The 14,960-nt window shown below is 36.5% G+C and overlaps 1 protein-coding gene across 3 annotated transcripts in view; it reads left to right on the top strand.

The window, feature by feature from the left end:
- Positions 1-14,960, top strand: part of WBP4 (WW domain binding protein 4) — a 36,320-nt gene that overhangs the window by 353 nt on the left and 21,007 nt on the right. The window contains exons 1-7 of one of the 3 annotated variants that reach the window (XM_074191762.1): positions 551-743; positions 1,016-1,705; positions 5,159-5,221; positions 5,306-5,429; positions 6,675-6,860; positions 8,920-8,966; positions 10,509-10,584. In XM_074191762.1, coding sequence (XP_074047863.1) covers positions 1,679-1,705; positions 5,159-5,221; positions 5,306-5,429; positions 6,675-6,860; positions 8,920-8,966; positions 10,509-10,584 — 523 coding nt within the window. In that variant the 5' untranslated portion in view covers positions 551-743; positions 1,016-1,678. Of the gene's footprint in view, positions 1-550; positions 744-1,015; positions 1,706-5,158; positions 5,222-5,305; positions 5,430-6,674; positions 6,861-8,919; positions 8,967-10,508; positions 10,585-14,960 lie in introns of those variants that run through there. The other 2 variants (XM_074191763.1, XM_074191761.1) reach the window with 2 other exon arrangements.

Here is a 14,960-nt window from a genome sequence, read left to right as displayed (position 1 = left end):
GGGAGGGGGAGGAGCCAGCGGGAGGGGCGGGGAGGGAGAAGTCAGAGGGAGGGGCGGGGAGGGGGAGGAGCCAGCGGGAGGGGCGGGGAGGGAGAGGAGTCAGAGGGAGGGGGCGGGGAGTGGGAGGAGCCAGCGGGAGGGGCGGGGAGGAGTCAGAGGGAGGGAGGGGGAGGAGTCAGAGGGAGGGAGGGGAGGAGTCAGCGGGAGAGGGCGGGAGGAGTCAGCGGGAGGGGGAGGAGTCAGAGGGAGGGGGAGGAGTCAGCGGGAGAGGGCGGGGCGGAGTCAGGGCGGAGTGGGCGGGGAGGGGAGGAGTCAGCGGGAGAGGGCGGGGCGGAGTCAGGGCGGAGTGGGCGGGGCGGGGAGGAGTCAGGGGGAGGGGGCGGGCCCACGCCTCCCCGGCCCGAGGGCGATGCTCTGCAGCGGACGCCCCGCGTCCCCGGGCCTCCCCCTCCCCTCCGAAGGCGGCTCGGGGCCAAGGCAGAGGGGCGATGGCTGCAGGCTTTCGGGGCTGCCTCGGACCTCCCCATCCGCCCCTCCCCCGCCGGAGCGCCGCCCCTGGCCGCGGGGCGGGGGAGGGGAGCGGCCCGCGACGCGCGGCCTGAGCGCTCTCGGCACCCGTAGCTCTGCAGCGGGGGATGCCGGTCCCGAGAGTGGCGGCTGCCCGCGGCCTGGAAGCGGCCGGGGCCCCGAGAGCCCGGCGCGCGCTCAGCACCCCGCCCGGCCCAGGCCGGAGCCGCCGCCATGTGAGTGTCGCCCGCCACGGACCCACGGCCTGGGGCCCACGGGGGAGGGCCCGGGCGGCCGCCCCCCAAGAGGAGCCCGAAGCAGGCCGGAAGTGGGCCCCGGGGGAAGCCTCCGGGGGGAGGCCGAGCGCACGTGCGATGGGCCTGGGGAGTCAGAAACACAGCGACCCCTGACCACGCTGTAGCCGAGGGTCCCAGGCGGGCCTGGGTGTGAAGAAGGGGCGCAGAAGTTGGGGATCCTAATCCTAAATGTCCCCCCTTGTCTCTTCCAGGGCCGACTACTGGAAATCACAGCCCAAGAAGTTCTGCGATTATTGCAAGTGCTGGATAGCGGACAACAGGCCTGTACGCTGATCCCACCCTTATCGGAAATGTGAAACCTGGGGGATGATGCCCCGCATCGATCCCGCTTGTGTCGACCTTAGAACCAAATCCCCGGGGCTGGTTCCTGAGCTGAACCCGGCCCGGCCTATCGAGCCCTCCTTTATCAGTTACTTTGCCAGGTGTGAGGATGCAGTTTGGAGGAAGGATAGCATAAATAGGAGATTGTGACAAGCAGTTACTCGCGTGTCTACATATAGATAGAGTGAACCTATAAACAGCATTTTAAGGTTTGCCATCCAAAGAGGTATGATCCCTTGAGATAAGGACTTAAAAGAGAAATCTGAACAAAATGCTCCAAAATAGTTTGAAGGACTCCCACGACTTTTGGAGGAATCTCGGATGTGGCGTCTGGACAGTTTTGATGTTTTGTCGAGGAGGAGGTGCCAGGATTTGGATGTGAACTAGATCTGAGTGACGGGTTGCCCCCGCGGTCCCCAGCCTCATTTTCTCCATCAGAGCCATCTCCGTCCAGAGGCCAGATCTGAATCAGGGTGACCGGAGATGGCCCTGGATGTGGGACAGTCAGGGTTGAGGGACTTGTCTAATATCACATGGCTAGAAAGTGTTCCTGGGCTAAGGTCAGATTTGAACTCAAGTTCTGCTACTCTATCCACTGTATCACTTAGCTGCCTTAGGATGAAGGGTCAGGTCTAGTTTCATTCATAATGTGGAATGAGTTTATTCAGGGACTAGGAAAATGGACAGTTCAAAGGCAAATCAGGATGAGATGAAGAATTGCCATTAGGACAGTTAACCCATAGAATAGAAAACATAAGAGAAGTACTGTACAGTAAGATTATCTTAAAGATTTTATTTATTTTGCATTTTCAATTTTTCCCCTAATCTTCCCTCCCCCCCACAGAAGGCAATTTGCCAGTCTTTACATTGTGTCCATTGATCCAAATTGAATGTGATGAAACACAAATCATATCCTTAAGGAAGAAACAAAGTATAAGAGGTAGCAAGATCAGACAGTAAGATATCAGTTACAGTAAGGTTATCAAACAAAATAGATAAAAGACAGATTATAGAAAATCTTAAAATCCAAGGTTGTTTCTTTAGTTTTTTGTTATTCCTTACACAAGAATTTTTCAATTACATATTTTCTCATGAGCAATGTTACCGGTAGATTTTTTTTGTTTGTTTTTCTAAACTACATTTTATGTAAATTGATGCCTATTTCACATTTTTTTAAAAGTAGATCATTGGCTAGTCAGTCTCAGGATTCATTAGATATACCCCTATTGCAGCACTGTAACATGTTCCTGTTAAACATTAAAAGTTTAAAGGATACCTAGCTGTGTGACTTTGGGCAAGCCACTCAACCCCATTTGCCTTGCAAAAAACCTAAAAAAAAAAGTTTAAAGGGATTTTATAATTACTGAGTAACTCTCTTCCATATGTTCCTTTTATTTATTTTTTTTTGCAAGGCAGTGGGGTTGAGTGGCTTGCCCAAGGCCACACAGCTAGGTTATTATTAAGTGTTTGAGGTCAGATTGAACTTAGGTACTTCTGACTCCAGGGCCGGTGCTCTATCCACTGTGTCACCTAGCCATCTCCATATGTTCTGTTTATATGGGAAGATAGAGCAGTCATTTCACAGCTCTTTATCCCCCATTAATAGACATTCAGATTTGAGTAATATCATAACTTTACTGTGGTAGAATGTAGCAGCTATCTTAAGAGAGTTACTTCTTCTAGATTGAACTGCCAAACCCTAAAGTACAGAATTATCAGCTTTTCATTTTTTTTTCTGAATCCCCATGTGCATTTCACAGATTAGTCTTTTGGGAAAAAATAACCTCAAAAATCTGATTTTATAATAAGTGATTCGTAAATTTTGTTGTAACTTAGACCTTTGAAAGATCTATATATATATACCTTAGATTTTTTTTAGGTATCTTCCTTTTCCAAGAAGATGTTATTGATATAGATTCTTTTACTCATTTTCAATCTGTCTATTTGGTTCTGAGACTCTTGGTACTTCTTTTCTAATGACCAAAAGAATGTTTGTGCCTCCTTCTTTTCCTGTACTCACATTTAGTAATGCATTCCAAAGCATACTGGCAAAATCCATTTAATCAATCCTAGAAATAGTGTATTTAAGTAAATTTTATGCCACCTATTGGAAACTATCATTTACCTCATCTTCTGTTCTCAAAATCCCTAAGACAAAATTTACAAGTTGAAGTATTGACAAGCCTAGACCTGTTTTTATGACTTCCTTTTTGTGTTTTGTTACTGTGCTTTAGGGAATTGTTTCAAAGTTCAGTTTACTATTAAATTTCTTTAAGTCAACCGCAGATGAATTTACTATTTGAAATACTATAAAACTTTGTTAAAAGGGAGTACTTTATGATGATGAAAACCAGTGTAACAAGTGTTAAAAAATTTGTGCCATTTTAATAAAAGGTTATAGTGATTTTTTTTCACTGAAAGTTTTGAGTTCTGAAACTATTAAAAGAACTTTTTAATGGTATCTGCTTAATCAACCTAAAAATGAACTGTATTTTAGGTCAATTCTGGAAAAGATGGGTAAAAATTATTCTTTTCTAAAAATTTTTAAGTTCAAAACATCCTTTACTAAGGTTCTTAACTTTGTGTTCCATTTTGTTTTGATCAAGGCATCCTTACAAACATTACTAACAATTTTCCAGGCCACAAAATTTGTTGATATAACTTCTTGGAGTTAACCCAGATAGCAGTATATATTGATCAGTATCCCCTTTAACTTACCTAGAACAAATTATCATTTAGCTCGGATCAGGTGACTGTTTGCAAAATGAGATGTAAGAAAATAAGTCAGATAACTACACATGGTAAATAAATGCTTCTCAGGATAACCACCACAAAATATATTCTTTACACTTTAAAGGTATAATTTTTTAAAAGAAATTACATTTTAATGTTATTTTAGTTTGCAGTGGTTTTCACATACAAGTAATTCTATTTTAGATTAAACTCTTAAAACTAATAAAATATTTATTTCATTATAATCTTCCCTTAAAAAATAACTACAATTGTTTTAATAGTAATTTTATCTAATCTGTGAGATTATGATGTAATTGTATCTATCAAGAACATATTCTTTTTTAAAAAGGAACAGGCAGTTTTTTTAATTATTTTATAATTTTTATTTTTTATTTTATGATTCTCCTTGTTTCCTCCCAGTTTTGAGGGATAAACTTAGTTTTGGTTTTTTTTAGGGTTTTTTTTTTGCAAAGCAACAGGGTTAAGTGACTTGCCCAAGGTCACATAGCTAGGTAATGATTAAGTGTCTGAGACCGGATTTGAACTCAGGTACTCTTGACTCCAGGGCCAGTGCTCTATCCACTGTGCCACCTAGCCACCCCTGAGGGATAAACTTAGAATCTGCTTTATTCCTCATTTCTCCCACAAGGACAAATGAGTTTGAAGGGATGAGGGCTGGTGGGGGGAACCTCTAGAAATTTGTTACTTACAGTGTATCTTAAAGTTAATTGGTCAGGTTCTTGATTTGAACAAGAGTTTTCTGGTTTTTTTTTTTTGCAAGGTAAATGTGGTTAAGTGGCTTGCCCAAGGCCACACAGCTAGGTAATTATTACGTGTCTGAGACCAGATTTGAACCCAGGTACTCCTGACTCCAAGGTCGGTGCTTTATCCACTGTGCCACCTAGCTGCCCCATGAACAAGAGTTTTCTTAGCCTCCAACTTCTCTCTGTACTAAAGTTTTTTTTTAATATTTTAATTAATAGTTTTTCTTTAACAAAATCATTACAGATCTAGCATGCATTTTTAAGAATTTAAGTAAAACCTTGTTCTTAACAGAATGTTAAAGATACAATTAAAGCAATACTATTTGGTAATATTTTGAAAGAAGAGTCAATTTGCCTTAAATTTGATCATTTTTCACTTTTTTTTCCTTCTTTGAAGAAATTGTTTAAATTTTAAGTTAGATTCTCTTCCCTCCTGGATCCTATTGCTTCATTGTAAGAAATATAATTTATGATTTCTTTCTTTGCTTCTCCCTCTACCTCCCAACATTTTTCAAGAGTGTTGAATTTCATGAACGGGGAAAGAACCACAAAGAAAATGTGGCCAAAAGAATCAGTGAGGTAATTTAGATTTTTTTAAATAAATTTTTCATGTTAATTTTGGTCCTTTTTGCTTTGTTTTTAACCTTTCCATATCTTCTGTAGATTAAACAGAAAAGCCTCGAAAAGGCAAAAGAAGAAGAAAAAGCATCAAAGGAATTTGCAGCAATGGAGGCAGCTGCCCTTAAAGCATACCAAGAGGATTTGAAAAGGCTTGGAATCAGTTCAGGTAGAAAAGCTGCCAACATGCTTTAAAAGTAACATCAGAGAGAATATTGAGTAAACTTTTATTGTTTCCATGGGTGAGGTTCCCTGATGGAGCTCATACACTAAAGTGACATTCTTACTGTTTTTGCTAACAACTTTTCTCTAAAGTGAGGATATAGAACTTTGTGCCCTTCCATTTTATCTCCTCTTCTTTTAAGCCTCAATTCAATATAAGTAACAATACTTTCTAAATCTACCCATGACCAGAAACTTAAATTGCTTAATTGACTCTGTTGTTAAGGTAAAGGATGTTTACTCAATAAATGTGAATAACCCTCAACTTCACTTTTATAATATAGTATTCATTATGTTTTAATCAAGTTCTTTCTACAGTAGAAACTGTGCTGTATCTATTTTTGTATTCCCATCACCAACCTAAGAGTTATATAATATACCGTGTTGCATATAATAGAAAGAACACTGGGTTCAGATTTGGAGATGAAGAATCTGTATTTTGTTTTTCACTAGATGTGACCTTAGGCCAAAACTTTATCCTCTCTCATCTTAGATGAATTTCTTTATCTATAAAATGAGGAGATTGGCTTGGATCATTCAACAATTTCTTGAGAAAGTCCTGAACTCTATGTTGAGAATTTGGAGCAAAAAAGAAATAGTTTGCCCTCAAGGACCTTACATTCTGCTAAAGGGATCTCTAAGGGCTATGCCAGCTATAAGTCCTTTGACCTTGTGGATATTATTTATGTAGGGGGGGGGATTGTAGTGAATGGCTAAGTGGGAATTTATTCTGTAACAAAAGAATGATTCTGTCCTGTGACAGATAATAATCATATAATATAGAACATGGGGCAACTAGGTAATACAGTAGGTAGAGCACTGACCTTGGAGTCAGGAGTATCTGAGTTCATCCTGGCCCCAGACACTTGACCTTTACTCCCCACCTCAAATCCAAGTCACATGCTTATCACTTCCCTGGTAGCATGATCTTTGAGAATGAAGCAACAGAATACAACATCCTCCTCATTTCTTTTAGTCATTTTTTGAAGATTTCTCTGTCCAGAAATTCTTTCTATCCTGGATTATAATTCTATTTGTATTCCAGTTGGGCTTGAATAATTATACCCTCTTAATTTACTTTCTAAATCTAGAGAAAAAAATTTTTTAGAGTGAAATTTCCTAAAACAGGTTCTGGTCATTGTTTTAAGAATGGTCCACTGGATTAGTCATCCTTCTTTCATTTTGTTTATAGATGATACAGAATCTAGCTCACCACAAGTAACCAGCACCGTCCCACATGTCTCATTGGCAAATCAGAAGAAGGAAAGGAAAAAAAGGAAAAAAGACCTTTCTAATATAGATTTAGTAGGAGCTTCCAAATGGGCAGAAGGTATATCTTCAGAGGGTTATCAGTACTATTATAATACCATCACAGGAGGTAAGTAGTTGGGTACAAATATAAGACCATATCTAATACAGAAAATTTGCAGGATTGTATTTGTTGAGGTTTTTTTTAATGATTATTTTTTCTAATAAAGTCTGTTGTGATGCTTCATCATGGCATGGGGTTATCTAGGGGTTCTCAAAGACTATGCCAATGGAAGACAGGTTCTAGCAAATTTCACCAGGCTAAAAAAGTTTCAAGTAATCAGTTTGTCCTTGCACTGTATGGTTCTGATCTAAAGACCTACCTATTTCAGTTTAGAGAGACTTATCCCCAGGATGTCCACTAACTGATAATTTTCTGAGTTTCTGCACCTGAAAAAGAACTATGCACGAAAGAATGGGAGGGACATAATCTGTACTCTGATGAGAACATAATCAATGATAAAATCCTGTATACTTGAAGAAGTGATATATTTGAATTTTGAGACCTAACACTTTTCAAATTTTTCTAACCAACCCAAAAGACTAGAAAGTATATTTGAGCCTACAAAGCAAAAAATAAATAATGACTCCAGAAAATTAAGTAAAAAGAAGTCTGACCTTTAACTGAGTATTTTACTTAGTATTTTACTTTACTTATTTTACTTATTTAACTGAGTCTTAACAATGAACCCATTAAAACCCTTGGCTTAATTTTCCTTTATAAACTTTGTAAAAATATGAATTCCCAGTCTAATAGGAAAATAAACAATTTCACACTTCTTCAGATTGCAAGTTTTCTATGGTGAGAGATTCCGAGGAATATTTTTTTGTCTGAGAACCATAAACCAAATAAATCCTTTTTGTGGTATATTATGCTTTCAATACTGTTGATAAAAACAATACTTTTTTTTCAGTTGATCTTTTGATTCACTTGGAAGACTTCATGGTGTAATAAGTACATCTAGCACTGAGGAGAGATCTACATTGGAATCCCACATATCTCATGATTTCTAGTCTTGTGACCATGAATTGGTCACATAGTCTCATCAAGCTTCAGTTTTTATTATTTGTAAAATATGGATGATGATGCCACCTGTAGAACTTTGTCTCACAGAGTTGTTGTCCCAATGAGAGAACATGTATATATGTGTATGTGTGTAAATGTACATATACATATATAATATATAAAATACAATGTGTAAATCTTAAAATCCTATAGAAATGTCATATTTCTATGTATCTGTGTCATCAGAGAGATAGCTACTTTGATCACTTGATCACTCCAATTTTGAATTAAATACCAGAATTTTATCCAGTAAATACCAGAATCTCTATCTGAATCTGGAGTGAAGTCACTAAAGCAGTGAAGTAGGTTGTCACTGAACCATCTAAATGTTCTGAGTAGTCTTTATTCTGCCCAGAGAGTACAGCAGTGACAGATCTTATTTCTCACATAGCTTACTCTTAAACTGCTTCTTACTCATAATTTATCTTGGGTTTTATAGTTTTTTAATAGTTATGCAGTAATTGGATGTTACACCTTAGCTTTTTCCTGTGCTCCAGAGAAATCTAGTTTTTTCTTACATTTCATTGTTTTGTATTCCATCTTTCACATTGAATACTTCAAAATTGATGAAATTCTAAATCCATAAAGATTTGATTCTTTTAATCACTAACTTATAATAATCATAATAGTTTCAGTAATTTCCTCATTTAAAAAAAATTCAACTTTACTGCTTTTTGTTACACTTATTTTTATCTTTATACAGCCATAATGTGTTCTATATTCTGTATTGGTCTGAATGTAGTAATATACAATCTTTTTTCCCCCAAAAAATTAGAATAAAACCTGGGGCAGCTTATAATCACTGTTATTTTTCAGGATTTACCTGTATTTTTTCACCATTCAGAGTATTTTAGTGGGGGGGGGGGGGGAAGACAATGTTCAAGAAGAACCTGGAGGTAGACCAATATGGTATATTTAATAGTTATATTAAAGTATTTGTTGGTCTTCCCCCTTCAATTTTAAGTCTTTGAAGAAAGAGATTTTTTCTTTAGTGATTCCCCAAAGAATAATATGAATTATAGGAAGCAGAAAAACTATAACTAGAATATGATTTTACCTTTAGAATCTCAGTGGGAGAAACCTGAAGGATTCCAAGGAAAATATAGTAAGGTAATTGAACTCATTTTCTATTCAGTAGAAATCTTAATCTGTCAATAGAGTATATGTCTTTATTTTTTGTGTGAATATAATTTTTTTTATTTTTGTTTTTCCAACTATATGCAAAGGTGGTTTTTAACAATCATTTTCTGTTAAGCTTTTGACCTCCCTACCTTTCCTTCCCCTTCTCCCAACAGAAAGCACTCTGAGTTTTTCCATGTATAGCTTTTGTTAAATATATATCCATATTAATCATGCTGTGAAAGAAGAATCAAATCAAATCAAAAAGGAGGGAAAAATAATACATAAAACCAGTTTTAAAAATTGAAAATAGTAAGCTTTAGTTTACATTTAGTCTTCATAGTTCTTTCTTTGAATGTGAATGGTATTTTCCATCACAAGTTCTTTAGAATTGTCTTTGATTATTGTACTGCTGAAATGAGCAAATCCATCATAGTTGATCATCACACAGTGTTGCTATCAATGTTCTCATTTCACCAAGCATCAATTCATGCAAATCTCCAGGCTTTTCTGAAATCCCATCCCTCATTATTTCTTAAAGAACACTAGTTCCATCACATTCATATACCACAGTTGTTCTGCCATTCCCAGTTGATGAGTATCCTCTCAATTTCCAATTTTTTGCCATTAGGAATAGAACTGAAATAAATATTTTTATACATGTGGATTTTTTTTACCCTTTTTTGTGATTACTTTGGGGTGGTTTTTTTTTTTGCAAGGCAAGTGGGGTTAAGTGGCTTGCCCAATGCCACACAGCTAGGTAATCATTTAGTGTCTGAGGCCAGATTTGAACTCAGGTACTCCTGACTCCAGGGCTGGTGCTGTATCCACTGCGCCACCTAGCTGCCGCTAGATCTGATTTTATTTGTATAAAGTGTGTTTGATCCTGATTTTCATTTAATTTCTGAGTTTGTCTTAGCAGGTAGACTCCCAAATATTTTAAGTTGTCTACTGTTACTTTAAATGGAATATGTTTTCTGTCTCTTGCTGCTAGGCTTTGTTGGTAATATATAGAAATGTCACATAAATCATTAGCATTTCTAAATATTACCAATAAAGCCCAGCAGAGAGAGTGTACTTCTAAACGTTGTTTTATACCAACCAAGTAACAATTTGAAGTTTTTGTCCTTTCTGTGACAAAATCCTCCCAAGAGTTATTCATAGAATGAATTCCTTAGATCAAGAGTCAGTAAGCTGGGGCATAGAGATAACTCTTCTTTTTCTCATACACCAGTGTGGGCCCAAATGTCCATTTTATCTCCTGTTTGACAAGAGCTACTATCTAATTCAAGAAGTGGTGGTTAATGTGATCTGTCTCCCAAGAAATTTGGTCTTTCAATTTCCTTTCTGTTCCCAACCTCCACTTTTCAGCATTTCAGCTTCCTAATCCCAACCACTAATTCTTAACACTTGTATGCCAAGAGAATAGTTATCTTGATAGACCTTTGTTAAAACTATTCGGTGGTTTTTTTTTGTTCTTGTTGTTGTTAATATAGTCATTTTTAAAATATTTTATATGTTTGTTTTTGTTAGAAAGCAGCAGTACCTCTTTGGGTAGAAGGTTTAAGTGAAGATGGTTACACTTATTATTATAATACAGAAACAGGTGGTAAGTAATACCTGCTATTATCAAGTCTTTTCTCTGTTTACCAGAAGGAATTTGTTTGTACGATATGAATTCCTATTTTTCTAGCTAAAGTTGAGGTTACTGTTTTTTATAAACTTCACCATTAATAAGCACATATGTTCAAATATATACACAGGCAAACAAAGTTATAAAATCCTAAATTTTAAGTTATGTACATTCTTAGTGTAATTTTTTAAAAAGTAGTAACTGAATTATTTTACTACTTTTCCTCCATGTGAACTTTTTTTGGTTGAATGCGAGTCATTTCCATCTTTTTTTCTATAACAAACAATATTATTAAGAAAATGTATGTGTGTTGTTTTTTTTTTTAAGAAACCTATCCTTAGCTGGTCATAGATTTTGTAGATCTCACTATATTATTCCCTATTGCTTTCCTAAAAGATTGTTTATAATAATAAAAGTTTATAGTAATGTACACTTTTTTTTCACATCCATTCTAACATTGAATTTTGGTATTTTTAACTAACATCTTTACCAGTGTAATAGGTGTAAGGAAGCATCTCAGAATTGTTTTAATTTTATTAATTCATTAATTATTAATTCATTAATTTATATTTCACTGATATTATCTTTTTATGTGTTCATTACTAATTTGTTATTCATCTGAAAATTGTCTATTTATATTCTTTGTCCATGTATTGTAAGTAAACAAGTCCTATAAAACTTAAGTGAATTACTTATAGGTTATGAATATTAAGCTTTTTATCAAATATTATAGCAGTGATTTATTCCTATATATAGTTATACTCATACCCCACACCAGCTAACAGACTCAGCAGAATGAGAGAAGAGAAAATCATTTAAACTCTTGTCTTTATTATTTTACACTGTTTATTAGTTATAAAAATAGAGCATTAGAGCTGGAAGGGACTCAAAAGATTAATCTAGTTTAGCTTCTTTATTTTCTCATTAAGAACCTATAAGTCTATAAGATTAAAATTCCCTAACTTATAGAAAGATTATTTTTTAGGTGATACTTAAGAGTCTCTTAATTCTTTGTGAAATATTTTTAGAATGTACATCCAGCAATTAAGAATCATAGATCATAGGTTGTGGAAACTTATATTAAGTTTTTGGTTGTGTTTCCTTCTTCCTTTCTATCAGGATAGAGGTTCTCCCAGAGAGAAACCCTCTCCACTCATGTAGACATGCACCTACTCTGCATAGTTACTATATAACCTTAGAGACTTAAACTGGCTCTCTATCCACCATACATACCTTTCTTTCTCTAACATTGGTTAATCAATATAAAAATATAAGGTGGAATAAATTTGATACTGAAAAAAGCAGCAGTGTTTTACTTTAAAAAAAACCCTTTTAATGTTAAAAACTTGATTTAGTAATTAATTATATTTTTACAATAGTACTTTTGCTTCTTCTAAATTAATTTTACAGAATCATTCTAATTCTATTACCGAAATAGTATAGCAATTTTTCCCAAAGATTCTTTTAAGCTTTTTGTGAGCACTGTGAATTTTTTTCTTGGAGGGGAAATGTAATTATAGAGTAGCAAAAGAAATAATATGGCTGGTCTTGAACTCAGAAAGACCAGGGTTCAGATTCTGCCCCCACCACATTGACTGTATGACCACAGGCAAGTCATTTAACTGTCCAAGTGCCTTAGAACAAGTCTGGGGGCAGCTAGGTGGCTGGAGTCAGAAGTACCTGAGTTCAAATCTGACCTCAGACAATAATTACCTAGGTGCATGACTTTTGGCAAGTCACTTAACCCCATTGTCTTAAATTAAAAAAAAACATTTTAAAAACAGGAACAAGTCTGGTCAGCAGAACAGAGGTCAGTTTTAAACCAGAGACCTTTGCTGTAAAAAATTCTCTTAAAGATATACATTTGTAGAAAAGGTACATTGATAAAAGGGAGTTTCCTTATGAAAGTGTTCTCAAGACTGATGAAGTCATAGTTCCAGTCAATAAAGAATTGGAAGAGACATGTGATCGTCAAGTTCAAACCCTACCTAAAACATGAACAGTTATTTCTAATCTCCCTTCCAACTCTAAATATGTGATCTCAGCTTCTGAAAAAAGACCCCCCCCCAAAGGATTTATTATCTCTCTCTAGACATTCTTTTTTCTTTTTGGGGGAGGGGGAATAGTTCTGATTGTAAGGAAATATTTAATGACAAGCAAGCATATCCCACATCCTGTGTGACCTTGGGCAAGTCACTTAAACCCCGTTGGTCCAGATGATATTACACTAGAAGGAAAACCAATGTGGATGTCAGTATCAAGGTTCCAAAGGGTTTCATCAAACTAGAAAAATGAACTAAGTGGAAAACTCTACATTTGGATTTTAAAAACTATATAAAAAGAATTGGGTTAACATGAATAGAAAGTAGGTCATATAAAACCTGTCTGAGTACTTTGGTGAACTTCAATCTCAGTGAGACACAGGGTGATCAAAGAAGCCAAAAGAAAAAGTAATACAGGGCAGGACTTGTGCTACATTAACAGGGGCATTGTCCGGAATGATGAAGAGAATTGAATTCTGCTCACTAGGGCTAAATCACATAAAGCAAGATGTGCTCAGGTCTGAGTACTACAGATCCTTTAGGAAAGGCCTTAGGATTGGAGTGGTTTCAGGGCAAAATAGCAAAACTGGTGAGGGAAGTTATGGCATTACTCATTTGAAAAACTGGGCACCTGGGGATGTTTATTCTGGGGAAGACTTTGCAGGTAAGCACAGAACAGGATGGACCAATGAGATTTAAATGACTTGCCCAAGGTCACACAGCTGGGCAATTGATAGGTTTCTGAGGTCGAATTTGAACTCAGGTGCTCCCGACTCCAGGGCCACTGTTCTATCCACTGTGTCACCTAGCTGCCCCCCCATATTGTCTTAACAGAAAGTTCTCATTTTTACCTCTCATTTCTGGTTTAGAGGAGCAAAAATTATATATATAAAATTGTTTCTAGCATTATCTATATATACACATAGAATAAACCCCATATTGACAAATCTGAAAATAAGCAAGAAAAAAATTGCCAATTATTAAAGTGTGCTAAATATCAGAAGGACCACCAGGCGTCAGTGTAGATCAACTAACTAAAATTAATACTTTAATAAAAACTGGCAAATGTCAAACTTGGCATATTTTTTAATGTGAAAGATAAAGGACCAGTTAATATTTTTTCTTATTCTCCCAATTTTCTAGTGTAAACCAGTATGTTTTGCACCAATTGCACATCTACATCAGAACCAGAATTGAGGCTCTAATTCAACTACTTTGCAAACTGAACTACTATTATTCTAAATGAAGTTACTTGCTAAGCTCAATTGATAGCTTTTCTTTCTGTATTTCAAATATAAATTTCAACTATGGACCCTCTACTTAAATCTTTCAGGAAATAAGCCCCCAGACAGTTGGAAGTAGTCATTCTATTTTGTTTTCTCAAAATCGAAAAATATTTAACTCTAACTTCTTAACTACATGTTTTTTTTTCCTTTTTTTCAGTAAGGTAGATCAGGAGAATATTGTGGATACAAAATGCTTGAATTTCAACAGAACATTTTCCAAAATTACTTTCAGAATTCCACTGCTTCAATGAATCTCTTATTTTGTTGGTGTATGTTGCATCCCAGTCATGTAATAAATTATCCTGGGCATTTTAGTTAACTTCAAATTCAGTATATTTTTTTTTAAAAAGGCAGGGAAAGAAATAAACAAAAAAATTGACTTAGGCTACATAATGATAATGTATATAAGAATAAAGGAAGTAACAATCTGACCTAGTCCAACTCCTTTCACTTCCTAGCCTCACGTATCATGAAGGACTTAAAAAGTTGAATCATTTCCAAAAAAGGACAACCAGGAGGGTAAAAGAATTATAAACCTTGCCATACAAGGATAGGTTGTTTTGATTGAAGATATTTTATATAGAAAAGATTTAGGAGGATTATGATGGCTATGTTTAAATTTCCAATATGTATAGTTAGATGGAATAAATGTTAGACATGTCCCCAGATGGCATAATTAGAAACATTGGGTGAAATTTGCAGAGAGATAAATTATAGGATAAAGTAAAGAAAATTTCCTAACAAAGCTTGCCTAAATTAGAATTAGCAGCCTTGGGAAATGAGAGAATCTGTATAACTAGATCTCTTTCAAGGAGAGGTTAAATGATCATCTGTTAAGAGATTTCTAAAGGGGCTTAATACTGTTAGCACATGAGCTAGGCTGAATCAGCCTAAACTTTTTGATTTATACTCTTAAAATTTTATTTATAAATTTTATACTCTTAAAAATTACTGAGGTAATTCCAAAGAGACTTAGAATATTTCAGTATTTACAATATTAGGAATGAAAGCATCTTAGTATTAT

This window comes from Macrotis lagotis, chromosome 6 (assembly GCF_037893015.1).
Source record: "Macrotis lagotis isolate mMagLag1 chromosome 6, bilby.v1.9.chrom.fasta, whole genome shotgun sequence".
Taxonomy (NCBI): Eukaryota; Metazoa; Chordata; class Mammalia; order Peramelemorphia; family Peramelidae; genus Macrotis; species Macrotis lagotis.
This window is presented reverse-complemented; position numbering and strand designations above follow the sequence as displayed.